This window comes from Leucoraja erinacea, chromosome 38, assembly GCF_028641065.1.
Source record: "Leucoraja erinacea ecotype New England chromosome 38, Leri_hhj_1, whole genome shotgun sequence".
NCBI classification, from domain to species: domain Eukaryota; kingdom Metazoa; phylum Chordata; class Chondrichthyes; order Rajiformes; family Rajidae; genus Leucoraja; species Leucoraja erinaceus.
In genome coordinates, this window is record NC_073414.1 from 6,252,013 (window position 1) to 6,279,832 (window position 27,820).

At 47.5% G+C, this 27,820-nt stretch overlaps 1 protein-coding gene across 2 annotated transcripts in view; it reads right to left on the minus strand.

Moving 5' to 3' along the window:
• Positions 1-27,820, minus strand: part of LOC129714199 (synaptosomal-associated protein 25) — a 113,530-nt gene that overhangs the window by 39,059 nt on the left and 46,651 nt on the right. Inside the window, exons 1-2 of one of the 2 annotated variants that reach the window (XM_055663720.1) lie at positions 26,876-27,000; positions 21,920-22,073 (exon numbers count right to left, since the gene is read on the minus strand). In XM_055663720.1, the coding sequence (XP_055519695.1) occupies positions 21,920-22,003 (84 nt within the window). In that variant the 5' untranslated portion in view covers positions 22,004-22,073; positions 26,876-27,000. Of the gene's footprint in view, positions 1-21,919; positions 22,074-26,875; positions 27,001-27,820 lie in introns of those variants that run through there. The other variant, XM_055663721.1, reaches the window with a different exon arrangement.

A 27,820-nucleotide genomic window follows, 5' to 3' on the forward strand; every position in this document is an offset into this window, starting at 1 on the left:
AGTTCTATATTAGACTGGATCAAAATGGCTCTGATCCTTCCATGTTCCACTCGCTAGAAATTAGAAGATTGAGGGGGGATCTTATAGGAACTTACAAAATTTTTAAGGGGTTGGACAGGCTAGATGCAGGAAGATTGTTCCCGATGTTGGGGAAGTCTAGAACAAGGGGTCACAGTTTAAGGATAAGGGGGAAATCTTTTATGACCGAGATGAGGAAAACATTTTTTACACAGAGAGTGGTAAATCTGTGGAACAAGGTAGTTGAGGCCAGTTCATTGGCTATATTTAAGAGGGAGTTAGATGTGGCCCTTGTGGATAAAGGGATCAGGGGGTAGGGAGAGAAGACAGGGATGGGATACTGAGTTGGATGATCAGCCATGATCATATTGAATGGCGGTTCAGGCTCGAAGGGCCGAATGGCCTACTCCTGCACCTATTTGTCTATGTTTCTATGTTACAATTATGGATGAATTACATTTTCTCGCAGGAACTGGAAGTTATCAGTACACTGTAGCAGAGTGTGGAGATCATAATCTATTTCACAGACAAGTCACAAGGTTCACAGCTGAGTCCCCCATCACATCCTCTGCAGTAATGCCCCTGTCCCACTTAGGAAACCTGAACGGAAACCTCTGGAGACTTTGCGCCCCACCCAAGGATTCCGTGCGGTTCCCGGAGGTTGCAGGTGGTTGCAGGTAGTGGAAGCAGGTAGGGAGACTGACGAAAACCTCCGGGAACCGCACGGAAACCTTGGGTGGGGCGCAAAGTCTCCAGAGGTTTCCATTCAGGCTTCCTAAGTGGGACGGGGGCATAACTCTTCGGTAATTACAAACATTGTGCAACCTGGATGTTACGACTCTTTACAATTGAGTTTATTGTACAATTGTATGACAGTTTCTCCACAGAAGAGCTTTTGTGCCATGTAATATGTGTGGGAAGGTTAATAAAAAATTGCGATTCTCTTTCTTTGCAACAGTGTAAATATAGTATTGACCAGACGCCCACATTTGACCTCCAGTCTATTGTGAGATTTCACCATTCTTGTTCCCCACTGGGATCTAATTTGAAAAATCCCGTTCGTTCTTTTCTAATGCTAAGTGCTTTATTTTCTTCTTTTCTTCCATCTCAGGACCCGACACCTACACAGCGACTAGCTGCCAGCGCTAATTATTCCCTTAGTCTTTCACGCTCCATGGGTTTCCATTTAAATACCTCTTCCCTCCTGAAGGTTAACCCAGCTGAGTTCTCGGCAACCACTGCCGTTTATCCAGTGTTCCGAGTCTTGCTCGGCATGGGCCAGTTCGGCCGAATGGCCTGTTCCCAAGCTGCTTGGACTCTATGGCTACAAGCAGTACCATTGCCCAAAGACCTAGATTTGACCTCGACCTTGTGTTGAGATTGCACCTAAAATGACCCCAGGCAGCTGCGGAGATACTGATAGAGTTACGCCCCCGTCCCACTTAGGAAACCTGAACGGAAACCTCTGGAGACTTTGCGCCCCACCCAAGGTTTTCCGTGCGGTTCCCGGAGGTTTTTGTCAGTCTCCCTACCTGCTTCCACTACCTGCAACCTCCGGCAACCACCTGCAACCTCCGGGAACCGCACGGAAACCTTGGGTGGGGCGCAAAGTCTCCAGAGGTTTCCGTTCAGGTTTCCTAAGTGGGACAGGGACGTAAGGGAGTGTGAACACAACATAGGGAGTCTTGCTCGGCATGGGCCAGTTGGGCCGAATGGCCTGTTCCAATGCTGCTTGGACTCTATGACTCCAAGTGGCGGCACCATTGCCCAAACTCCTAGATTTGACCTTGACCTTGTGTCGAGATTGCACCTAAAATGACCACAGGCAGCTGCGGAGATACTGATGGAGTAACAGGAACATCGATTCAATTGTGTCAATCTATTGGAATGTTTGCAAGGGCATTCCTCATCTGAAAGTATATCTTTAAATAGCGTCTGCTGTTTGGGTTCAACATCAGTCACTGTTCAGCTGAGAGATGAAAATTGCTAATTCTTTGCTGACTTGTCACAGTAGTTGGCAGTTCTCCGCTCTGCAAATGTTATTTTGTTTTTGTCAGTGATTTAAATAGCATGCATGATTCACGAGCTCACAACCTTGCACTGTTCCATAAAAGTTGTCAATTTCTTTTGAGCTCCTGGTCTACTAGATCCATAATTTTCCCCAAATTATCAGAAAGGATATTTTTCTCCTGGTTTGTTAAATGTTTTTCTTTGACCATCCAGCCTTGTTTTAAATGTTAAACCTGAGATTAATGATTAAAGCATTAATGGTGGATATTGGCATGTTTTCTGTTAGTGTGAGAAGTCTCAATGGCTGCTATGAATTCAAGAACATTGCGCCTGGTTTGGGGACCAAGTCTGCGCCGTCCAGCGATCATCCCGTACACTTATGCCCCTGTCCCACTTAGGAAACCTTAACAGAAACCTCTGGAGACTCTATGCCCCACCCAAGGTTTCCGTGCGGTTCCCGGAGGCTTTTGTCTCAGTCTCCCTACCTGCTTCCACTACCTGCAACCTCCGGCAACCACCTGCAACCTCCGGGAACCGCACGGAAACCTTGGGTGGGGCGCAAAGTCTCCAGAGGTTTCCGTTCGGGTTTCCTAAGTGGGACAGGGGCATACACTACCCTATACATTGGGGGGTGGAAGATTGCAACCTTCACGTGGTCCGCCCTGTTTCGACGAATGCAATCAACCCGGCGTGCACAATCAAATAGAAACAAGTTGTCCTACCTACAACTTTAAAGCCCTGTCCCATGGTACGAGTTCATTCCAAGAGCTCTCCCGAGGTTAAAAAAAATCAAACTCGTGGTAAGCACGGAGAATGAACGTAGCGGGTACGTCGGAGTTCGGGACGTCTCTTAGTGACTCGTAACGCTAACGGCAGGTACTCGGGAAGACTCGCTAACGGCAGGTAAGCACGGGAAGACTGGTGAAGATTTTACAACATGATGAAAAATGTCCACGAGAGCCCTGAGTACCGACGAGTGGCCATCACCGTAAATCTCCGAGTTCGAATCTCAGGGCAAACTCGGGAGAACTCTGGGAATGAACTGGTACCGTGGGACAGGGCTGTGCACGCCATACGCAAGAAGAAGACCCTACACACTAGGGACAATTTACAATTTTGCAGAAGCCAATTAACCTAGTCACAGGGAGAACGTACAAACTCTGTACAGACAGCACCCGTGTCTCTGGCGCTATAAGTGCTGTAAGACATCAACTCTACCGCTGCGCTATCATGCCGCCCATATTATAGTATAGTATATTATATTATATCATATTATATTATATTATATTATATGATATTATATTATATTATATTATATTATCGTTGAGAATCAGGGTGGATTTGATAGAGAAAAGGAAATAAATGGGGAATGGGACAGGCATGGTCTCAATGGGCTGAGTGGCCTCCTTCCACATAATGAAATATGAAAAGTATGAAAGAGAAACAAGGAACTGCAGATGCACGTTTACAAAAAAAAAAGACACAAAGTGCTGGAGTAACTCAGCTGGTCAAGCAGTTTCTCTGGTGATGTTTCAGGTCAAGACCCTTTTTCGGACAATGAGATTGGAGTATATGAGATTTGGAAATGATTACATACAGGGTAGGAGTGAAACAAACCTATGCAACACACACCAAGAGAATGGCAAGAATTATTGTTTCATTGGCATTTTTTTTTTGCATTGAGTCATTGTGATATTGTTATTTTGCCAGCATATGTTATTTCGAGATTTTAATTGATAAATTAAGCAAGTGAGCATGAGACCTGGAACTGTCTTATGCTCATTTGTTCCAGATTGCATCCAAGAATTCAATTTGGGTAGGAGTTATTTATAGGGCAACAAATATTTTGTTATAATATTGGGCACAGCATAAATCAGGAGCATTGTACCTGGAATAATGCGGTAGTCACGGTGTGATTTAAATCGATATAGAGTCCGTATGGGTCATATCGACTGCATTAATGGAATCTATACAAAATGGTTTTCTAGATCTATATGTGTGGGAAGGAACTGCAGATGCTGGTTTAAACTGAAGATACACACAAAAAGCCGGAGTAATTCTCATCTTTACGTTCAGATCCTTAGCTGGTTTACTCACTATCTGTGAACTCACAGTCCTCACATATCTCTAGTTTTGCCAGGACTAGAGGGTGTGAGCTATAGGGAGAGGTTGAGCAGGCTGGGACTCTATTCCCTGGAGCGCAGGAGGATGTGGGGTGATTTTATAGAGAGGTGTATAAAATCATGAGAGGAATAGATCGGGTCGATGCACAGTCTCTTGCCCAGAGTAGGGGAATCGAGGACCAGAGGACATAGTTTTAAGATGAAGTGGATAAGATATAGGATATAGAATTTAAGATAAGATGAAGGGGATAAGATTTAATAGGAATCTGAGGGGTACCTTTTTCACACAAAGGGCGCTGGGTGTATGGAACAAGCTCCCAGAGGAGGTAGTAGAGGCTGGGACTATCAGTTAGACGGGTACATGGATAGGACAGGTTAGGAGGGATATGGACCAAGTGCTGGCAGGTGGGACTAGTGTAGCTGGGACATGTTGGCCGGTATGGGCAGTTGGGCCGAAGGGCCTGTTTCCACGCTGTATCACTCTATCGTTCCACTTTAACATCTTGAACTCCTTTGATTTCCTCCATCATTGACATGTGATACCAAACATTCAGTGGTTCCAGCCTCCCCTTTGGAACAAACAGACTGCCAACCTTTCATTCTTGTCTCTCCTGTCGTTAAGTCACTTTTGAATACATATGCCTCTTGGCTATGCTAATATCATTTTTTTTTAAACGTAAGAACAAAAGAACATAAAAAATAGGAGCAGGAGCAAGCTTGTGGGCCCTTTGAGTCAGTTCAACCATTCATCAAAATCTTCTACCCCAGTTCCTTTTGCCCGCACTATCCCCATATCTCCAGTCAAATCAAATCAAGTCACGTCAAATCTGAAGAAGGGTCTCGACCAGAAACATAGAAACATAGAAACATAGACAATAGGTGCAGGAGGAGGCCATTCGGCCCTTCGAGCCAGCACCGCCATTCAATGTGATCATGGCTGATCGTCCCCAATCAATAACCCGTGCCTGCCTTCTCCCCATATCCCTTGACTCCACAGGAACTGATCCTGAATCTATTGAACATTGTAAAATGATCACCAATGCATCCACTATTTCTGAGGGCCCTGGGATGCAGACCATCAGGTCCAGGGGATTTATCATCCTTCAGTCCCATTACCCGACCCAATACTTGTTAAAATTATACAAGGCATTGGTGAGGCCAATTCTGGAGTATGGTGTACAATTTTGGTCGCCTAATTATAGGAAGGATGTCAACAAAAAGAAACGTCACCTAGTCCTTTTCTCCAGAGATGCTGCCTGACAGGCTTGAGTAGACTCCAGCTTTTTGTGTCTACCTTCAAGTCAAATTGAGTTGACTTTGCTGTCACAAGCACAAATACTGTCAGATCCCTTCACCACCTCCAGTTTATTCCCTCCCTTCACCACCTCCAGTTTAAATTCCATTTGGAATGTTTTGGAGGACCAAGAAATCAAGAACCAAGAATCCAGGCACAATGGAAATCTTTTAAGAAGGATGCTGGAAAATCGAAGGTAGACAAAAATGCTGGAGAAACTCAGCGGGTGCAGCAGCATCTATGGAGCGAAGGAAATAGGCAACGTTTCAGGCCGAAACGTTCTTCAGACTGATCCTAGTCTTCGACCCGAAACGTTGCCTTTTCCCTTCGCTCCAGAGATGCTGCCTCACCCGCTGAGTTTCTCCAGCATTTTTGTCTACCTTCAGTTTTGAACTGTTGGATTGAGACTCTTCCCATTCCAGTGGAGATGTTATGGAATGGCTTCATATTACATATTGCTGAAAAATAATTTAATTTATTTAATTGTGCTAATGCTATTTCATGAGATAATTAAAAAATAAATTAATTTGCAAATCAATTGTTATGAAATCAATGTCAAAGTACATCCCAGTTCCCCCAAAGATTTCGATATGGCAACGATTGTTACATTACAGAATGGAGTACATTAGCAAACCTGAATAAAAGGAGGTAGCTTTAGAAAGCAGATGAGGAGGAATTTTTTTAATCAGAGTATGGAGAATCTGTAGAATTCATTGCCACCGATGATTGTGGAGGTCATATCATACCTGTATAGTCATAGAGTGATAGAGCATGCAAACAGGCCCTTCGGCCCAACTTGCCCACACTGTCCCAGCTACACTAGTCCCACCTCGAAACATAGAAACATAGGTGGTGGTGTAGGCCATTTGGTCCTTCGAGCCAGTTGGAACAAAGGCTTGTCCTGCCCATTATTTTAAGTGTCACTTTGATGTCTGTGGGAGGTGGCAAGGCACTAATGAGCTGCCACATTCTCTATATTGCAACAATAACAACATTCTTGTAGAAGTATTATGGAATCATCGAAACATGCAGCACAGAAACAGGCCCTTCTGCCCACTATACACATGCCGACCAACCTTGAATAATCTCATTTGTTCTCATCAACTCCCTTCACATTGAGGCAGCGCAGTGGTAGAGTTGCTGCCTCACAGCGCCAGAGATGTGGGTTCGATCCTGACTACGGGTGCTGTCTGTACAGAGTCTGTATATTCTCCCTGCGACCACGTGGGTTTTCTCTGGGTGCCCTGGTTTCTTCCCACTCTCCAAAGATGTACAGGTTTGTAGGTTAATTGGCTCCGGTAAAAAAAACTGTAAATCGTCCCTAGTGTGTAGGATAGTGCTAGCATACGGCGTGGACTCGGTGGGCCGAAGGACCTGTTTCCGTGCTATATTTCAAATAAATAATTTACCGTTTGCCTAACATACTGGGAGAGATTGATATTACCCTGTTTAAGAAAGAACTGCAGATGCTGGAAAAATCGAAGGTAGACAAAAATGCTGGAGAAACTCAGCGGATGAGGCAGCATCTATGGAGCGAAGGAATAGGTGACGTTTCGGATCTCGACCCAAAACGTCACCTATTCCTTCACTCCATAGATGCTGCCTCACCCGCTGAGTTTCTCCAGCATTTTTGTCTACCTTTTAGATTACTCTGAGTATGTTATGTGAGTGGTACGTGCAGGTTGGTGATTAACCTACCGACCTACAGGTCCTTGGGATGTGGGAAGAAACTTACACGATCACAGGGAGAACGTGCAAACTCCACACAGACAGCATTGGAAGTCATGATTGAAGCCAGATCTCTGGCGGTGTATGCCAAAGGCTCTACTATGCCAACCTACATTATAGGTTTGCATAGTAGGGAAGGACATTATTGCCATAGAGGGAGTGCAGAGACGGTTCACCAGACTGATTCCTGGGATGTCAGGACTTTCTTATGAAGAAAGACTGGATAGACTTGGTTTATACTCTCTAGAATTTAGGAGATTGAGAGGGGATCTTATAGAAACTTACAAAATTCTTAAGGGGTTGGACAGGCTAGTTGCAGGAAGATTGTTCCCGATGTTGGGGAAGTCCAGGACAAGGGGTCACAGCTTAAGGATAAGGGGAAAATCCTTTAAAACCGAGATGAGAAGAACTTTTTTCACACAGAGAGTGGTGAATCTCTGGAACTCTCTGCCACAGAGGGTAGTTGAGGCCAGTTCATTGGCTATATTTAAGAGGGAGTTAGATGTGGCCCTTCTGGCTAAGGGGATCAGGGGGTATGGAGAGAAGGCAGGTATGGGATACTGAGTTGGATGATCAGCCATGATCATATTGAATGGCGGTGCAGGCTCGAAGGGCCGAATGGCCTACTCCTGCACCTAATTTCTATGTTTCTATGTTTCTATATTTGGCATATGAGGAGCTGTAGGCTGTGGTCACAAATCTGAAAAGCACTAGAAGAAGTGGAAGGTAGACAAAAATGCTGGAGAAACTCAGCGGGTGAGGCAGCATCTATGGAGCAAAGGAAATAGGTGACGCTTTGGGTCGAGACCCTTCTTCAGACTAATGTGGGGGTGGGGGGGAGGGGGAGGGGCGGGAAGAAGAAAGGATGAGGTGAGAAACAGTGGGCTGTGGGAGAGCTGGGAAGGGATGGGGGAAAGAGAGAGAAAGCAGGGACTACCTGAAATGTAATGGAAGGAACTGCAGATGCTGGTCTACACAAAATGCTGGAGTAAATGCGAGTTCTTTCCTTGCACCAGTCTCCTCAAAATTGATGCCTTTGACCTTGCTTTTGGCCATCTTGCTGAAATGGAGTCTATATTGTTATGTAAGGTCGCCTAGTTTGAATTGTTATAACTGCAATCATCGTCTTTGATGTACGTTCATCGATTGATTCTTCAAATGGCCTTTGTCCAGTAAAAAAAACTCATAGAAATTCATGGCTTTCAGTTATTTGAGAAGTGTGTTGCTTACCATTAGCAAAGATGAAAATTGCCTGTAATGCTGTGTCAATTTGGTTTGTTACCGTATACTGCATTCTTTACAGCCCATGAAAGCTGCTCATTGATATTCATAGCACTCTGCCTTTGAAATGCATTGACTGTTATTAATGGGCCATTATTAATCTTTCATATGAAGCTAGTTAATATTCAGTAACTACACCAGAAATCTGGCTCTATGACTGGCGAGCAAGGTTTAGTTGAATTATAGAAACAAGGAACTGCAGAGGCAGGTTTGCAGAAAAAAAAAAGACAACAGGGCACTGGAGTAACTCAGCGGGTCAGGCAACATCTCTGGAGAACATGGACCGGTGACGTTTTAGGTCAGGACCATAGATCCTACAGTGAGCAAGATCGTCCACTCGAGGAAAAAGACGTAGTACGGTCATGGGCAGATTCATGGGTCATTTTCGGCCCCCATTTCCGTAACCGGCTTCCGTCTCCGCACCAAAGATCCCGTAGCGGAGCAAAGATACTAGTGCGGAGACGGAAGCCGGTTACGGAAACATCCTGGTAAAAATGAAAGTTCTTTGGGAAAAATCTTCTCCTCGTTTTCAGAATTTTAATTTATTAACACAAACTGTTCCCCCGCAACGTTGATTACACTGCTAGTCGGGTCGGGTCGGGTCCGGTTACTGAAATGGATGAAAAAAAGGCCCACGTTTCGCTCCGTTGCGTACTACACGTCAGCCCACTGCATTTAGCAGGAGTGGTCTATCTTGCTCCGCTAGAGGATCTTTGGTCAGGACCCTTCTTCAGACTGAAGTGGGGGGGTACAATTGGCTTGGTACAAGTGTAAATTGTCCCTAGTGTGTATAGGATAGTGTTAATGTACTTAGATCGCTGGTCGGCACGGACTCAGTGGGCCGAAGGGCCTGTTTCCACGCTACATCTCTAAAAGTAAGAAACCTGGTAGAGGTCTACAACATTATCAGGGGCATCGTAATGCTAGATCTGTGGAATTCTCTGCCACAGAAGGCAGTGGAGGCCAATTCACTGGATGTTTTCAAGAGAGAGTTAGATACAGCTCTTAGGGCTATAACGGTATCAAGCGATGTGGGGAGAAAGCAGGAACAGGCTGGTCTGAAGAAGGATCTCGACCCGAAACATCACCCATTCCTTCTCACCAGAGATGCTGCCTGTCCCACTAACAAAACTAATTGCAAGGGGACCTTCAATGAGCTAGAAGTTTTACGATGGGCCGAATGGCCTGATTTCTGTAGGACTCTAAATTTAAACGCAGCATTTATAAGTGTGAATGTTATTATCATGGATTAGTTTTAAAATAATTTGCAGATTGATTGGTATGAAATGTATTTGGAAGGGCCGGTTGAAGTGGCTCTTTAATCCGTTCCTCATTTTTATCTTCATTTCTGTTTTACAATTGCGGGATTCTCTAGTGTCCTCTCCTGCTGGAGATGCCCGCTGGCCTTTGCAGCAGCAGAGACAGCTCTCTGCCTCATGCTCTGCACAATAGGCAGCTCCCACTACACTGAGTCAGACACACGAGTGCAAAATGCAGAGTAGAGTGCTGAACGAGTGTGTTTTCTCAGAACTCAATTTACATTGAAGCCCTTTATGTCGGGGTGGGCGTGAAATAAAGAATCCCCCGACTTATTCGTCAATCAAAGCAACATCTATTAGAAATTACGTGTAGGAAGGAACTGCAGATGCTGGTTTAAACCGAAGATAGACACGAAATGGTGGAGTACCTGTTCCACTTTCATGATCTAATTCACGACCTCTGCCGAGTTTGCCCTTGACTCATACTCGCAGCATGGTCGTAGGTAGGTCGTAGGAGGGCATGATGCTGGTCGTAGGCACTCGTGGCACCAAGTAGGTCGGGACGGTTTTTCTAGCCGGATGAAAAATGTCCACGCGTAAAAAAGCTCGTGAATTTGGAGTTTAGAAGGATGAGCGGGGATCTCATTGAAACATATCAGATTGTTAAGGGCTTGGACACACTAGAGGCAGGAAACGTGATCCCGATGTTGGGGGAGTCCAGAACCAGGGGCCACACACACAGTTTAAGAATAAGGAGTAAGCCATTTAGAACGGAGACGAGGAAACACTTTTTCTCACAGAGAGTGGTGAGTCTGTGGAATTCTCTGTCTCAGCAGGCGGTGGAGGCCGGTTCTCTGGATGCTTTCAGGAGAGAGCAAGAAAGGGCTCTTAAAAATAGCAGAGTCAGGGGATATGGGGAGAAGGCAGGAACGGGGTACTGATTGGGGATGATCAGCCATGATCACATTGAATAGCGGTGCTGGCTCGAAGGGCCAAATGGCCTACTCCTGCACCTATTGTCTATTGTCTATAGGTCGTGAAAGTGGGACAGGCACTTAACTCATCGGGACAGGCAGCAGCATCTCTGGAGGTTCCCCCTGGACCACGTGGGTCTCCTCCCATACTCCAGAGACATGCGGGTTTGTAGTTTATTTGTCTTTGGTAAAGTTGTGCCTACTGTGTAGGATAATGTTAGTGTGTGCGGTGATCGGTGGGTCAGTGCGGATTCGGTGGGCCGAATGGCCTGTTTCCGCTCTGCATCTCAAAAAGTAAGGAACCTGGTAGAGGTCTACAACATTATCATGGGCATCGTAATGCTAGATCTGTGGAATTCTCTGCCACAGAAGGCAGTGGAGGCCAATTCACTGGATGTTTTCAAGAGTTAGATACAGCTCTTCGGGCTAACGGAATCAAGCGATGTGGGAAGAAGGCTGGTCTGAAGAAGGATCTCGACCCGAAACATCACTCATTCCTTCTCTCCAGAGATGCTGCCTGTTCCGCTGAGTTACCACAGTTTTTGTGCCTATCTTCGGTTTGATTTTGGATGATCAGCCTTGATCATATTGGCTCGAAGGGCCAAATGGCCTACTCCTGCACCTATTTTCTATGTTTCTAGATTCACCATGTAGCAGAGGTGGCCAAAATCAGAGTGTCCGTAGCAGAATGATTTGGGGTAGGGGGGACCAAGTGGATGCATGGATGGCTTTTGGCACTCAGAGGGTAGTTGGAATCTGGCATGGCGTGAGTGGGTGGTAGTGTCAGATAACTATTAAGAGGTTTATAGAAATGCATCTGAATCACCAAGAAAACTCTGGACCAGTGCTGAAAAAATGAGATTAATGCAGATCAATAAATGAAGGTTGGTTGAAGAGCTGGCGTCTGTACTCAATGGCCCTATATTAGAACGATACTCAATGGCCCTATATTAGAACGATACCGTTGTCATGAAGTGCTGACTAGTCTTGGCCTGATCCTATGACAAGCTCGTCAAATTAAATCAGGAGCCACCCTGGGTCACTCCAGTCCAAGCTGCACCACAACAATTTGCATTTATATAGGATTTACATTTTTATTGCTTTATATAAATCAAGGCACGTCTCCAGAAGCTGAAACTGACACACAGAGCAAGACGTGGATGACCAAAGGCTTAACCCAAAAGCAATTTAAGAGAGAAGCCTTTGGTAAATAGACGGAGAGGTTCAGGGAGACAGTTGCAGTCTTTAAGATTCAATAGCTGAAGGCATTACACTGAGAAGGTCAAAGATTGGAAAGAATTTGGAGGTTCAACCTTGGGCAGATATGAACATAAAGACACCTTGCATATGAGGGACGACAGATGGCGCAATGGGCTAAGTGTTCGGCTGGCGACCGGAAGGTAGCCGGTTCGAATCCCGCTTGGAGTGCATACTGTCGTTGTGTCCTTGGGGCAAGACACTTCACCCACCTTTGCCTGTGTGTAAATGTAATGTAATTATGTGAAGCACTTTGGGGTCAATGCAAGTTGACTAAAAATGTGCTATATAAATAAGATTATTATTATTATGAGGAAAGATTGGAATGACTAGGCTTGTATTCACTGGAATTTAGAAGGATGAGAGTGGATCTAATGGAAACGTATACAATTATAAAAGGACCGGACAAGCTAGATGCAGGAAAACATTTCCCATTGTTGGGGGAGGCCAGAACCAGGGGCCACAGTCAAAGAATAAAGGGGAGGCCATTTAAAATTGAGATGAGAAAAAAAACGTTTTCGCCCAGAGAGTTGTGAAATTGTGGAATTCTCTGCCACAGAAGGCAGTGGATGCCAATTCACTGGAAGAGAGTTAGATATAGCTCTAGGGGCTAGGGGAATCATGGGATATGGGGAGAAGGCAGGCACGGGTTACTGATTATGAATGATCAGCCATGATCACAATGAATGGCGGTGCTGGCTCGAAGGGCCAAATGGCCTCCTCCTGCACCTATTTTCTATGTTGCTGTTTCTAGGATGAAAATGTTACACTTGAGGCACTATAACCATATAACCATATAACAATTACAGCACGGAAACAGGCCATCTCGGCCCTACAAGTCCATGCCGAACAAATTTTTTCCCCTTAGTCCCACCTGCCTGCATTCGTACCATAACCCTCCATTCCCTTCTCATCCATATGCCTATCCAATTTATTTTTAATACTATAGATCAGACATGAGAAGTATTAAAAAACGTTGCCCTTGTCCTAAGCACTCAGACAGTGTACTATAGAACATTAATTCCCGAAACATCAATAACTATTTCTCCCATCCTTCAACTACATATCATAAAACTGTTCAGATAAAACATAAGGCATGGGAATAGAAAGAAAAACAAGAATGACTTGCATTTATATAACTTCCTTATGCCCCTGTCCCACTTAGGAAACCTGAACGGAAACCTCTGGAGACTTTGCATCCCACCCAAGGTTTCCGTGCGGTTCCCGGAGGTTCCCGGAGGTTTTTGTCAGTCTCCCTACCTGCTTCCACTACCTGCAACCTCCGGCAACCACCTGCAACCTCCGGGAACTGCACGGAAACCTTGGGTGGGGCGCAAAGTCTCCAGAGGTTTCCATTCAGGTTTCCTAAGTGGGACAGGGGCATTAGGTAACCTAGTTTAGTTTAGTGATACAGCGGAGAAACAGGCCCTTCAGCCCACCGAGTCCACACCGACCAGCGATCCCCCGCACACTAACACTACCTTACACACACCAGGGACAGTTTTACATTGATCCCAAGCCAATTAACCTACAAACCTGTACGTCTTTAGAATGTGGAAGGAAACCGACGATCTTGGAGAAAACCCAGGCATGTCTTGGGTAGAAAGTAGAAACTACAAACTCCGTATAGACAGTGCCTGTAGTCAGGATCGAACTGGGGTCTCTAGCGCTGCAAGGCAGTAACTCCGTGCAGCCCTTGTAATCATGTAAAACCTGTTATCGTGGGCAGATAACATGACTAGTAGCTGCCTCCACCTCCACATCCACCTTCACCTTCACTCCCCCATCTGGCTCTATCTGCACATCAATCTTCACCACCTACTCCTTAGTCTACTTACCTGACAGCGATACAGACCAAACGCAAACAAGTGGGACTAGTGTAGATGGGACATATTGGTCGGCATGGGCAAGTTGGGCTGAAGGGCCTGTTTCCATGCTACATGGCACTATGAGGATATGGGGGGAAAGCTGGAACGAGGTACTGATTTTGGAATGTGATTTTGGATCATATTGAATGGCAGTGCTGGCTCCAAAGGGCCAAATGGCCTACTCCTGCACTTGTGGTTGGAGGGAAAACCTGCAAACTCCATACGGACAGCACCCGCGGTCGGGATGGGACCTGGATCTCCGGAGCTGTGAAGCCGTGACACTAACTGCTACATCGCTATGTAACAATTTTAATCCTCAACTACAGCAATAGCACTATCCACCTGGCAGTCAATGGTACTTTATCCAATCATTCAATCTTCAGACAAAGACAATGTAATTTGCTTTTAAGAAGAGTCTGCACATGTTGTCCCTGATTATTGTCTCTAATGGTTTCGCCAACATGCACAATCGACTGACTGCTCTGTGATTTTCAGGATTAGCCTTCTGCCCACTTGTAAACAGACAGATAACATTGGCAATCATCCAATTTTCTCATCCAAGTCTCTTATATAACAGCCCAACCATTGCAACATCTCAACAACTCAGTAAGTGTCCCACCTCGGCAGATATCTTAACTACCTGGAGTACTCTTTTATGTACTTTGCTCCATCTGTTCTAAATCACTTCCTCTATCTTTTATTTCTTTACTATGCCATTGATAACATCTTACATAGAAACATAGAAAATAGGTGCAGGAGTAGGCCATTCGGCCCTTCGAGCCTGCACCGCCATTCAATATGATCATGGCTGATCATCCAACTCAGTATCCCGTACCTGCCTTCTCTCCATACCCCATGATCCCCTTAGCCACAAGGGCCACATCTAACTCCCTCTTAAATATAGCCAATGAACTGGTCTCAACTACCTTCTGTGGCTGAGAATTCCACAGATTCACCACTCTCTGTGTGAAAAATGTTTTTCTCATCTCGGTCCTAAAAGACTTCCCCCTTATCCTTAAACTGTGTGACCCCTTGTTCTGGACTTCCCCAACATCGGGAACAATCTTCCTGCATCTAGCCTGTCCAACCCCTTAAGAATTTTGTACGTTTTCTTTCGGATAGTTAAGAAGTGGGCGGCACAGTGGCACAGTGGTAGAGTTGCTGCCTCACAATGCCAGAGACCCGGGTTCCATCCTGCCAATCAGTGCTACTGTACCAAGTTTGTGCGTTCTCCCTGTGACCACGTGGGTTTTCTCCAGGCGCTCCGGTTTCCTCCCACATCCAAAAGACATACAGGTTTGTAGGTTAATTGGCTTCTACAAATTGTAAATTGTTCCTAGTATGTAGGGTAGGGCTAGTAGTGTACTGGTCGGCATGGACTTGGTGGGCCGAAGGGCTTGATGATTCCACGTTGTATCTCTAAAGCCTAAAGACCAAAGTGCTCATTCTGAACACCATGGTTTGTGCATCCTTTGGATTCCCTTTTGGTTTCCAAGCAGCTCCACTGTTCTTTCCTCGACCCATTCATTAATGTTACAAGCCATTCATGTTCCAGTGTCCGCAGTTGTTAGTGTATTTTCCTACTCTTTCTTTGCCCTGCTTTCTCCACTTTTGTTTTAGTTGAATCATGTCCTGAGTTATCAACCTGCCCCATTGTCTCATTCAGAAGACACAGGATCTGTTGGCCAGGCAATATATTTATTATCCACCCTATGATGACTTGATCAGGTTGTTGTGGGTCTGATCTCACTTAATAATAATAATAATATAATAGATATAATAGTAATAATAATATATTTTATTGTCATTGCACAGAGGTACAACGAGATTTGGTATGCAGCTTCCATCTGATGTAATAACTTAATTAACTAAAAATTTAGACACCCAGAGAAACAAGATTAAAAAACCCAGTAAAATAGTGTAAAGTGCAAATAGGTCTGTGCCGGGTCGATGTGCAAGGTGACCATCCGAGGGAGACAGTTCATGGGGGTGGGGGGCACTCAGCAGGGCCGGTTCAGAGCCGCTATAGCTCTTGGGATGAAGCTGTTCCTAATGCCCCTGTCCCACTTAGGAAACCTGAACTGAGACCACTGGAGACTTTGCGCCCCACCCAAGGTTTCCGTGCGGTTCCCGGAGGTTTTTGTCAGTCTCCCTACCTGCTTCCACTACCTGCAACCTCCGGCAACCACCTGCAACCTCCGGGAACTGCACGGAAACCTTGGGTGGGGCGCAAAGTCTCCAGAGGTTTCCGTTCAGGCTTCCTAAGTGGGACAGGGGCATTAGGTAACCTAGTTTAGTGATACAGCGGAGAAACAGGCCCTTCAGCCCACACCGACCAGCAATCCCCGCACACTAACACTACCTTACACACACTAGGGACAGTTTTACATTGATCCCAAGCCAATTAACCTACAAACCTGTACGTGTTTGGAATGTGGAAGGAAACCGAAGATCTTGGAGAAAACCCAGGCATGTCTTGGGTAGAAAGTAGAAACTCAAACAAGTCTCCAGAGGTTCCCGTTCCGGTTTCCTAAGTGGGACAGGGGCATAAGTCTGGAGGTGCGGGCGTAGATGGCCTTGTAACGTCTTCCGGAAAGTAGAAGTTCGAACAGACTATTGCAAGGGTGTGAGGAGTCTTTGTGAATAAGGGCCAGACCAAACAAAGAGAGCAGATTCCCTTCCCTGGAGCCTATTAGTAGATTCAAGATCACCATTACTGATAATATTTACTTAATTACTCAAATTTGAATTCCCCAGCTCTCATGGTGACCTGCCTATGATCAAACTTCCAAAAATTAACCACGAGGCAACCATGTCACATTTTATCTCCATGTTAAACTCACTCTTGCCCATCAAGTCTGGACCATTTGCCTAACGCTGGTCTTACACTAAAGGATACAAAATGCTGGAGTAACTCAGCGGGTCAGGCAGCATCTCTGGAGAAGGTTACACAGAAAAGCTGGAGAAACTCAGCGGGTGCAGCAGCATCTATGGAGCGAAGGAAATAGGCAACGTTTCGGGCCGAAACCCTTCTTCAGACTGATCAGGGGTGGGGGTGGGTGGGGACAAGAAAGGGAAAAGGAGGAGTAGCCGGAAGGCTGGAGGGTGGGAGGAGACAGCAGGGGAGCTGAGGAAGGGGAGGAGACAGCAAGGACTAACAGAATTGGGAGAAGTCGATGTTCATGCCCCCGGGGTGCAGACTCCCCAAACGGAATATGAGGTGCTGTTCCTCCAATTTCCGGTGCTGCTCGCTGTGGCCATGGAGGAGACCCAGGACAGAGAGGTCGGAGACGGAGTGGGAGGGGGAGTTGAAGTGCTGAGCCACCGGGAGGTCAGCTAGGTTATTGCGGACCGAGCGGAGGTGTTCGGCGAAACGATCGCCCAACCGCCGCTTGGTCTCACCGATATAGATCTGCTGACATCTAGAGCAGCGGACGCAATAGATGAGGTTGGAAGAGATGCAGGTAAACCTCTGTCGCACCTGGAACGATTGCTTGGGTCCCTGAAAGGAGTTGAGGGGGGAGGTAAAGGGACAAGTGTTGCATCTGCTGCGGCCGCAAGGGAAAGTGCCCGGGGAGGGGGTGGACCGAGAGGGAAGGGAAGAATTGACAAGGGAGTTATGGAGGGAGCGGTCTTTGCGGAAGGCAGATATGGGGGGAGATGGGAAGATGTGGCCAGTAGTGGGGTCACGTTGGAGGTGGCGAAACTGACGGAGGATTATTTTTTGTATGTGATGGCTGGTGGGGTGAAAGGTGAGGACTAGGGGGACTCGGCCCTTGTTGCGAGTGCGGGGATGGGGAGAGAGAGCAGTGTTGCGGGGTATGGAAGAGACCCTGGTGCGAGCCTCATTTATGGTGGAGGAGGGGAACCCCCGTTCCCTGAATAGTGAGGACATTTCAGATGTCCTGGTGTGGAACGCCTCATCCGTGGAGCAGATACGGCGTAGACGGAGGAATTGGGAGTAGGGGATGGAGTCCTTACAGGAAGCAGGGTGGGAAGAAGTGTAGTCCAGATAGCCATGGGAGTCAGTGGGTTTATAGTGTATGTCGGTCAGAAGTCTATCACCTGCAATGGAGATAGTGAGGTCAAGGAATGGTAGGGAAGTGTCGGAAATGGTCCAGGTGTATTTCAGTGCCGGGTGGAAATTAGTGGTGAAGTGGATGAAGTCAGTCAGTTGTGTGCGGGTGCAGGAGGTGGCACCAAAGCAGTCGTCGATGTAGCGGAGGTAGAGGTTGGGGATGGGGCCCTGGTATGTATGGAACAAGGATTGTTCGACGTAACCTACAAATAGGCAGGCATAGCTGGGGCCCATGCGTGTGCCCATAGCTACGCCTTGTATTTGGAGGAAGTGGGAGGAGTCGAACTCGAAGTTATTGAGGGTAAGGACCAGCTCCGCTAGGCGGAGGAGAGTGTCAGTGGCTGGGTATGGGTTGCTTCTCTGGTCGAGGAAGAACCGGAGGGCTGTGAGACCATCGTGGTGGGGGATGGAGGTGTATAGTGATTGGACGTCCATGGTGAAGATGAGGGGGTGAGGGCCTAGAGAATTGAATGCGCGGAGACGACGGAGAGTGTCTGAGGTGTCTTGGACATAGGTAGGGAGGGATTTAACCAAGGGTGATAGGATGGAGTCAAGGTATTTGGAAATGAGTTCGGTGGGGCACGAACAGGCGGAGACAATGGGTCTTCCGGGACAATCTGGTTTGTGGATTTTAGGGAGAAGGTAAAATCGGGCTGTGCGGGGCTGGGGAACGATGAGGTTGGAGGCTCGGTCGGGTAGGGCATTGGAGTGGATGAAGTTGGTGATGGTGCTGGAGATGGTGGCCTGGTGCTCGTCAGTGGGGTCATGGTCCAGGGGTAAGTAGGAGGAGGTGTCCGACAGTTGGCGCGTGGCCTCAGCTTTGTAGAGATCGGCGCGCCAGACTATCACGGCACCTCCCTTGTCAGCGGGTTTGATAACCAAATCTGGGTTGTTGCGGAGTGAGTCGATGGCAGAGCGTTCCTGTGGTGAGAGATTGGAGTGAGACAGGGGAGTGGAGAAGTTGAGGCGGTTGATGTCGCGACGGCAGTTATTGATAAAAAGTTCTAAAGCCGGAAATTGGCCACGAGGGGGGTTCCACGAGGAGGGGGTGCGTTGGAGACGGGAAAAGGGGTCATCAGTGGGGGGCGAGGACTCCTTCCCATGGAAGAAAGCTGTGAGGCGGAGGCGACGGTAGAAGAGCTCCAAGTCGTGGTGGGCGCGGAATTCATTGAGGTGGGGACGGAGGGGGACAAAGGTAAGACCTCTGTTGAGGACCGACCGTTCGGGGTTGGAGAGGGGGAGGTCGGGGGGGATGGTGAACACTCGACAGGGATGGGGGTTGGGTCCGGAGGAAGGCAGGTGGGGACGAGGCGATGTGTGGTGGGGGGGGTGGTGGGTGGTCAGGGGGGGGGGGGGGTGAGAGGGCTGTGGTGTGTGGGTGGGGGAGAGCAGGGGCCACACAGTTAGAGGCGGTGGGGGGAGGAGACTTACAGTTAGAGGGGGTGGGGGGAGGAGACTCAGTCGAACTGCCACTGAGGTGAGCAAGGCTGGGTCGACTAGCACTAGGACCCAGTGGAGTCAAACCCAGGAGAGAGGGAGTGAGCAGCGTGAGGGCTTCAGGCCCAGTGGAGAGTCCAGGCTCCAGGTAAGGCGACGGCTGTTGGTTGTAGGGGGGAGGTGGAGTGGCGCGGGTCAGCGGTCCCGATGGTGGAGAACATGGGTAGGAGACATATCGGGTTGAGACCTCAACCCGAAACATCTCTATCCATGTGTAGGAAGGAGGAACTGCTGATGGATGTTTAAACTGAAGATAGACACAAAATGTTGGAGTAACTTAGCGGTAGAGAAGGAATGGGTGACGTTTCGGGTCGGGTTTGAAGAAGCTCTCAACCAGAAATGTCACCCATTCCTTCTCTCCAGTGATGCTGCCTGTCCCGTTGAGTTACTCCAGCATGTTTGTGTCACATCTCTATCCATGTTCTCCAGGGATGTTGCCAGACCAGCGTGGAGGGGGACTTTGATTCAAGGGACGACCAGATGGAGGAGGTGGCTGCATGAGAATGATGGCCTTTATGCTCAGCTGCAGCTGGGACTGTACAATGGTGCCAAAATAGCGCCTCTTGCATATGGACTCATTGGGTTGTTCCTTCATTCTGTACTGGCAGGCGACATGTGCTTATGTATGATCATAGTCTTGCTGAGCTGTATGCAAAAAATGTTTATCACTGTACCTGGTACATGTGACAATAAAGGAGTTACTCCAGCACGTTGTGTCCTTTTGTGCATTAACCAGCATCTGCGCTTCCTTGTTCCTGCTGGTCTTTCGCGGCTGAGGAGCAACCCTCCCGCTGCACCGTGAACCCGCGGCCATCGGTACCTGGGTCGACTGAGCCCGCGGCTGAGGCCTGGGTTGGCGACACGGGGGCGTCCGGAGAGGACCAGTGGAGAGGTGGGCGCAGCGGTCGATGATGGAGCCGACTGACGGACGAGGACGGACCACGTGGAAGTGAGGATGTCGCCGCTGCCGAGGGAAGGAGCAAAGGGGGACCCAGCGTGCGGGCGGGTGGGGGCGTCATGAGGGAGGGGAGGGGGAACAATGGACAATGTGGGACTCGGTGTAGGGGGGAACAAAAGGGGACCTAGCGCGGAGGTACTTTGTAACTTTGTACGTGCCCTTTATGGGCGACTATTTGCATACCCAAGCAAAGAATTTCACTGTGACTTGTCACGTGACAATAAAGTATCCATTCAATTCAAGTCAGTACTTTAGAAACTATCCTAAGAAATCATACATATAAATCCATTTGCAGGATAAATGACTCTAAATATTTAATTATTGTGGCTTTGTCAAACATAAGGTTTAGCACTACACGCTACGAATCCCAGCTGTGGAGACACTGGTATCCTTGTCTCGTTTTAGGACATAGATCAGTCTTTTACCATCGACTCCACAGTCAAAAAGGCACAACAGAGGATGTACTTCCTGCAGCAGCTGAGGAAGCACAATCTGCCGCAGGCAATGATGGTCCAATTCTACACGGCCACCGTAGAGTCTGTCCTCACCTTCTCCATCGTGGTCTGGTTTGGCTCAGCCACCAAGCACGACACCTGGAGGCTGCATCGAATCGTCCGATCAGCGGAGAAGGTTATTGGCTGCAACCTTCCCTCCATTGATGAACTGTACACTGCAAGGGCCAGGAAGCGAGCGGGCAAGATCATCTCTGACCCCTCTCACCCTGGCCACAAACTCTTTGAATCACTTCCCTCTGGAAGGCGACTCCGGACTGTTAAAACAGTTTTTATCCACGAGTAGTTGCTCTACCCAACAGCCAAAAATCTGTAGCCTCCCTTTGATCTGGTATCTTGTTGATTCACATGCTTGATTGATGATGTTATATCATTAATGTTTTATTATTATTAATGTTGAGTGTTTTCTGAGTCATTCATAACTGTCACTGTATGTCATGTTGTTACTTGTGAGCGGAGCACCAAGGCAAATTCCTTGTATGTGAATACTTGGCCAATAAACTTACTTACTTACTTATATTCTGGATTTTATTTCATGTATTGTGTTTTTTTCTAAATATAGAATTTATGATGCTTTTATAAGTGACTAGACCAAGTGCAGACCCGTTGGGTCTGCTCCCCCAATGGTGTGATCCCCCAACCCAATATTCCACCATGCACCCGTCTCCTCCAACGGAACTGAACCCGTTCCCAAATGTAAGATTCCAGCACTCCCTTGCCTCCCTCAGCAGTGGATTAAAAACAATTCCAATTGCACCTACCCTGCCTGCTGCAGCAGTGAAAAGTTCAGAGTGTTCCTGTCTTGCAACTTTGATTTGAAGTGTGTTGGAAGCTGATAGGAAGGAGCAGCCGTCAACGAATCAAAAGGTAGAAAGGCAGCCGGACGGCAGGCGGCAGCCACACAGTTTTAATATATAATAGATATACTAAGATTTTATATGTAATTTATGATATTTTTTAATATGCAATGCATTTTTATGTAACGTTGCCCCTTGTCTGGACCTTGAGTCGGAAATAAAATGCATTATTATTATTATTAATAATTCAACAATGATCACCTACCTCATCTGTGATCTGGTCAGCGCACCGCTGCATCTCATCCTGCTCGGACCTGGGGTCCATATTGTTTTCCAGATTATTCTCCATGATGCTTCCCTGTTTCTGAGCTCCGCTTGACTACAGATGATGCGCTTCAGCAGGCTCCGCCGGATGTAGACTGAAACACAAAATGGAGGACAAAGCTTTCGGTTATTGACCATGTTTTGAAGCTGACAATCGGTGCCCAGAGCAAGACTTGGGAACGTCCAACAACAATGATGACGTTACTACTATTTTTTTCTGGAGGTGAACGCGACAAGTCTCATGGACTGGTTTACAAGACTGTGTTCTCCAGGTATTCTACAGCAAACTGACCTCCCTACCTACACTTCTACTCCCCCTCCCATTCCGTATCCGACCTCTCTGTCCTGGGCCTCCTCCATGGCCAGAGTGAGCAACACCGGAAATTGGAGGAACAGCATCTCATATTCCGCTTGGGCAGTCTGCATCCTGGTGGCATGAACATTGAATTCTCACAACCCTTGCTGTCTCCCCCCCTTCCTACCTCAACCCTCGGGCTCCTCCTTCTCCTTTTTCCTTTCTTCTCCCCGCCTCCCCCACCCCCTATCAGTCTGAAGAAGGGTTTCGGCCCGAAACGTTGCCTATCTCCTTCGCTCCATAGATGCTGCTGCACCCGCTGAGTTTCTCCAGCATGTTTGTCTACCTTCCCTACCTACAATCAGTCTGACGAAGTGTCCCGACCCGAAACGTCACTTGTCCATGTTCTCCAGAGCTGCTGCCTGATCCATTGAGTTACTATAGCCCCCTGTGACATAAGTTCATATCATAAGTGATAGGAGCAGAATTAGGCCAGTTGGCCCTTCAAGTCTACTCCTCCATTCATTCATGGATGATCTATCTTTCCCTCTTAACCCCATTCACCAGCCTTCTTCCCATGACCCCTGACACCCATACTAATCAAAAATCTATCTAAGATAGACACAAAAAAAATGGATTAACTTAAGGATAATGGGGAAATCCTTTAGGACCGAGATGAGAAAAACATTTTTCACACCGAGAGTGGTGAATCTCTGGAACTCCCTGCCACAGAAGGTAGTTGAGGCCACAGTTCATTGGCTATATTTAAGAGGGAGTTAGATGTGGCCCTTGTGGCTAAAGGGATCAGGGGGTATGGAGAGAAGGCAGGTATAGGATACTGAGTTGGATGATCAGCCATGATCATATTGAATGGCGGTGCAGGCTCGAAGGGCCGAATGGCCTACTCCTGCACCTATTTTCTATGTTTCTATGCTACTCCTGCTTTTTGTGTCTCTCTTCAGTTTAAACCAGCATCTGCAGTTCCTTCTAGCACAAGAATCTATCCATCTCTACCTTAAAAATATCCATCAACATGGGCTCCATAGCCTTCTGTGGCAACGGATTCCACCCATTGTGTAAACCAGCATCTGCAGTGCCTTGTTTCTGGATTTTGACCTCCTTTCTACACAGCAAAGGCATGCATTTATCATCTTGGAATATTTTGATCATCACGACACCAAAATATGGCAACTGTGCATCTGCGGGTTGTCCAAAAGAATTTCTCTGTGCTGTACATATATGACAACAAAGGGCCATTGAATCATGTCATGTTTTAATGTCCATCTGACTAGACATATATTGCTTCAGTTAAATAGTCTTGTTGTCTATCAATCACACTCTACAGTCATCTCCACACATTTATTGCTAGATTCCTGCTATTGAGGGAGTGCAGCATTGGTTTACAAGGTTAATTCCCGGGATGGCGGGACTGTCATATGCTGAGAGAATGGAGCAGCTGGGCTTGTACACTCTGGAGTTTAGAAGAATGAGAGGGGATCTCATTGAAACATATAAGGTTGTTAAGGGCTTGAACACGCTAGAGGCAGGGAACATGTTCCCGGTGTTGGGGGAGTCCAGAACCAGGGGCCACACACAGTTTAAGAATAAGGAGTAAGCCATTTGGAACGGAGATGAGGAAACACTTTTTCACACGGAGAGTGGCGAGTCTGTGGAATTCTCTGCCTCAGAGGGTGGTGGAAGCAGGTTCTCTGGATGCTTTCAAGAGAGCTGGATAGGGCTCTTAAAAATAGCGGAGTCAGGGGATATGGGGAGAAGGCAGGAACGGGGTACTGATTGGGGATGATCAGCCATGATCACATTGAATGGCGGTGCTGGCTCGAGGGGCCGAATGGCCTCCTCCTGCGTCTATTGTCTATGAGTTTCCCCCTTGAGTCTGGGGAGCGTCTGCTTAAGGATATTCTTGTATAGCGCTGGGCAACATCGAGATAGTAAACATGAGTCCTGGCTTAATTCAGAGCATGTTCAGTGCCCAGTTAGTGGTGGGTTGGAGGTCAACTCCAGTGGTTTGGTTACAACTGTTCCAGTGCGGTACTGACGGAGTGAGTGCTACACTGGCAGAGATGCTGCTGTTGTTTTTCCAAATGACATTAATGATCAGCCATAGAAACATAGAAAATAGGTGCAGGAGTAGGCCATTCGGTCCTTCGAGCCTGCACTGCCATTCAATATGATCATGGCTGATCATCCAACTCAGTATCCTGTACCTGCCTTCTCTCCATACCCCCTGATCCCTTTAGCCACATAGAAACATAGAAACATAGAAATTAGGTGCAGGAGTAGGCCATTCGGCCCTTCGAGCCTGCACCGCCATTCAATATGATCATGGCTGATCATCCAACTCAGTATCCCGTACCTGCCATCTCTCCATACCCCCTGATCCCCTTAGCCACAAGGGCCACATCTAACTCCCTCTTAAATATAGCCAATGAACTGTGGCCTCAACTACCCTCTGTGGCAGAGAGTTCCAGAGATTCACCACTCTCTGTGTGAAAAAGAGTCACAAGGGCCACATCTAACTCCCTCTTAAATATAGCCAATGAACTGTGGCCTCAACTACCTTCTGTGGCAGAGAATTCCACAGATTCACCACTCTCTGTGTAGAAAATGTTTTCCTCATCTCAGTCCTAAAAGATTTCCCCCTTATCCTTAAACTGTGACCACTTGTTCTGGAATGCCGTGAGCCATGATCATATTGAATGGTGGTGCAGGCTCGAAGGGCCGAATGGCCTACTCCTGCACCTATTTTCTATGTTTCTATGTTTCTAAACCAAACTGGATGAATTTTTGTGGTGGTAGGAAGGAACTTTAAACTGAAGATAGACACAAAATGCTGGAGCAACCCAGGCAGACAGCTTCTATAGAGAAAAGGAGTAGGTGACATTTCATAGAAACATAGAAACATAGAAAACAGGTGCAGGAGTAGGCCATTCGGCCCTTCGAGCCTGCACCGCCATTCAATATGATCATGGCTCACGGCATTCCAGAACAAGGGGTCACAGTTTAAGGATAAGGGGGAAATCTTTTAGGACCGAGATGAGAAAAACAGGTCGAGACCCTGCTTCAGACATTTATTTCAATTCACAGATTAATTTTGCAGTTCCAGTCCATATCCAGTGCATCAGACAAAGAAACAATCATGTCTCTTGCTTCATCCCCCCCCCCCCTCTCTGATTCTCAAATGCTTTTGAAAATATCTTGTTGGTACATTAAAAAGCAAAGATCTCCACAGAAACAGCCTGTGCTTTCAGCATGTTCACTTTTACTGCAGTGGCCTGGTCAATATTCATCAACCAACATCTCAGGGAGGCACGGACTGGCCTTTATCACTTAGTTGCTTGTGGAATCCTACCCTGTGCAGATTGACACCCCCCTGTTTACAAACCACGCATCGACTTTGCAGCCTTTTGCAGGGGATGGCGAAGGAGGATACAGTTATAAATTGCTTCTCGGTGCTGAAGGGAAAGCAGTGACCTTGAGTAAGTTTAAGAAGGAAATGCAGATGCTGGAAAATCGAAGGTAGACAAAAATGCTGGAGAAACTCAGCGGGTGCAGCAGCATCTATGGAGCGAAGGAAATAGGCAACGTTTCGGGACGAAACCCTTACGGGTTTCTGCCCGAAACGTTGTCTATTTCCTTCACTCCATAGATGCTGCTGCACCTTTGAGTGAGTTAACGGTTCCTTTCAGTTTGGAGAGGGGAAGGGGACAGGGACAGGAATAAACCATAGGCGATGGCCTACGGGTACCAGCATTGCCTCCAGTCCAGTGCAAGGCTGAGTTCAGCTCAGACCCCAAGAAATGGGTGCTGTGCTGACATCCCTGAGCTGAAACCCGCTGTTAGCCAAGGAAAATTTGACGTGTTAATAGGTTTGGGGGCTGAAAATGCAGCATTGATTTCTCAGTCCCTGGCTCGTATACACTGAGGCATGGCAAAGGCTTTAACTAGGGGACTGCAAATGAAAAGAGCAGAGGGGATGGATGCCTGCTGTTTCACCGCATTGTAGTCTTTTGTAATTCATCCCCCTCCCTCTCCCCCTCTCCCCTCCCATCCCGATTCTGAGTGGCAGCGCAGAATACAACCCATGTACAGGCCCATCTCACCAGCGCACTGCACCACCACCACCCCCACTACGTCTGAGAAAAAAACCCTGCAGAAGCTTTTTTTTTTTTGCGCGCTGCTGCAGTTTGTGTGGGACAGGTTCCTGCGTCGGCAGAACCCGCAAGGAGGAAGGGGGGGGGGGGGGGGGGGGGGGGGGGGGGGGGGGGGGGGAGCATCCGAACGGGGATGGATGGAGGCTGCACTCGAAAGACTGCGAGCAGAGATTTGTACTGTGGTACAAATATCAAATCATTACACTAACTTCTCAAACGACGCGAACCAGGTCAAGCGACTGGAGCATCCGAGACATTGCAACACACAGGTGACAGCAAACTCGCCCGTTCAAACTGGACGAGTTGCTATTTTGCAACCACAAGCTATAAACCGGGGGTGTGTATCCGGAATAAAGGGGGGAGCAGTGGCGGTGCAGACTGCCGCACTGCCCAGCGCGCTGTTGTCAGTATAAGACGGTTGTGTACTCACTGGTCGGCTCCCTCGCCAGCTGCAGATGCAATCTGCTGTGTTATTCCTCCACACCGCTGGTTCGATGGAGACTGGGGGCTGACATTTGTGTGGAAACTCCTCTTCCCTGACATCACCAACTCCTCCCCCCGGTTTGGTCACACGGGCCAGTGTGGGAGGGTGTGAGGCAGCCCCCTCGCTTCATGGGGACACTGGCCAGGGGACTTGACGAGGTCAGCAACAATAAAAAGGGTGGGTGGGTGGATTCATGCCTGGCCCTTTAACCAGCCGTCAGACAACACGCCACCAAGGAGATCCATGAAATTAGCTATACTTAAGAGGGAGTTAGATGTGCAAAACGGAGAGACATAGGAAGTCTTGTATACCAGCTGCTATAAGGTTTTATAATGCACAAAAAATTTAACTTATTATGTATTGAAGATATCTGTTGAAATGTGTGGTGTTATGTCTGTCTTGAAGCTGTTGTGGCACTGTAATTTCCTGTAAAGGTTATTCTATTCTATTCTATGTGGCCCTTGTGGCCAAGAGGATCAGGGGGTATGGAGAGAAGGCAGGTACAGGATACTGAGTTGGATGATCAGCCATGATCATATTGAATGGCGGTGCAGGCTCGAAGGGCCGAATGGCCTACTCCTGCACCTAATTTCTATGTTTCTATGAAATATACAGACTCTATGTGGAATGATATGTCTGTGGAATTCTCTGCCTCAGGTGGAGGCAGGTTCTCTGGATGCTTTCAAGAGAGAGTTAGCCTAGATAGGGCTCTTAAAAATAGCCCGGGGAGTCAGGGGATGTGGGGAGAAGGCAGGAACGGGGTACTGATTAGGGATGATCAGCCATGATCACATTGAATGGCTCGAAGGGCCGAATGGCCTACTCCTGCACCTACTGTCTATTGTGCCTTCCCCGGTTATATCACACTCGGGAGCAGCAGAGAAGGCAGCA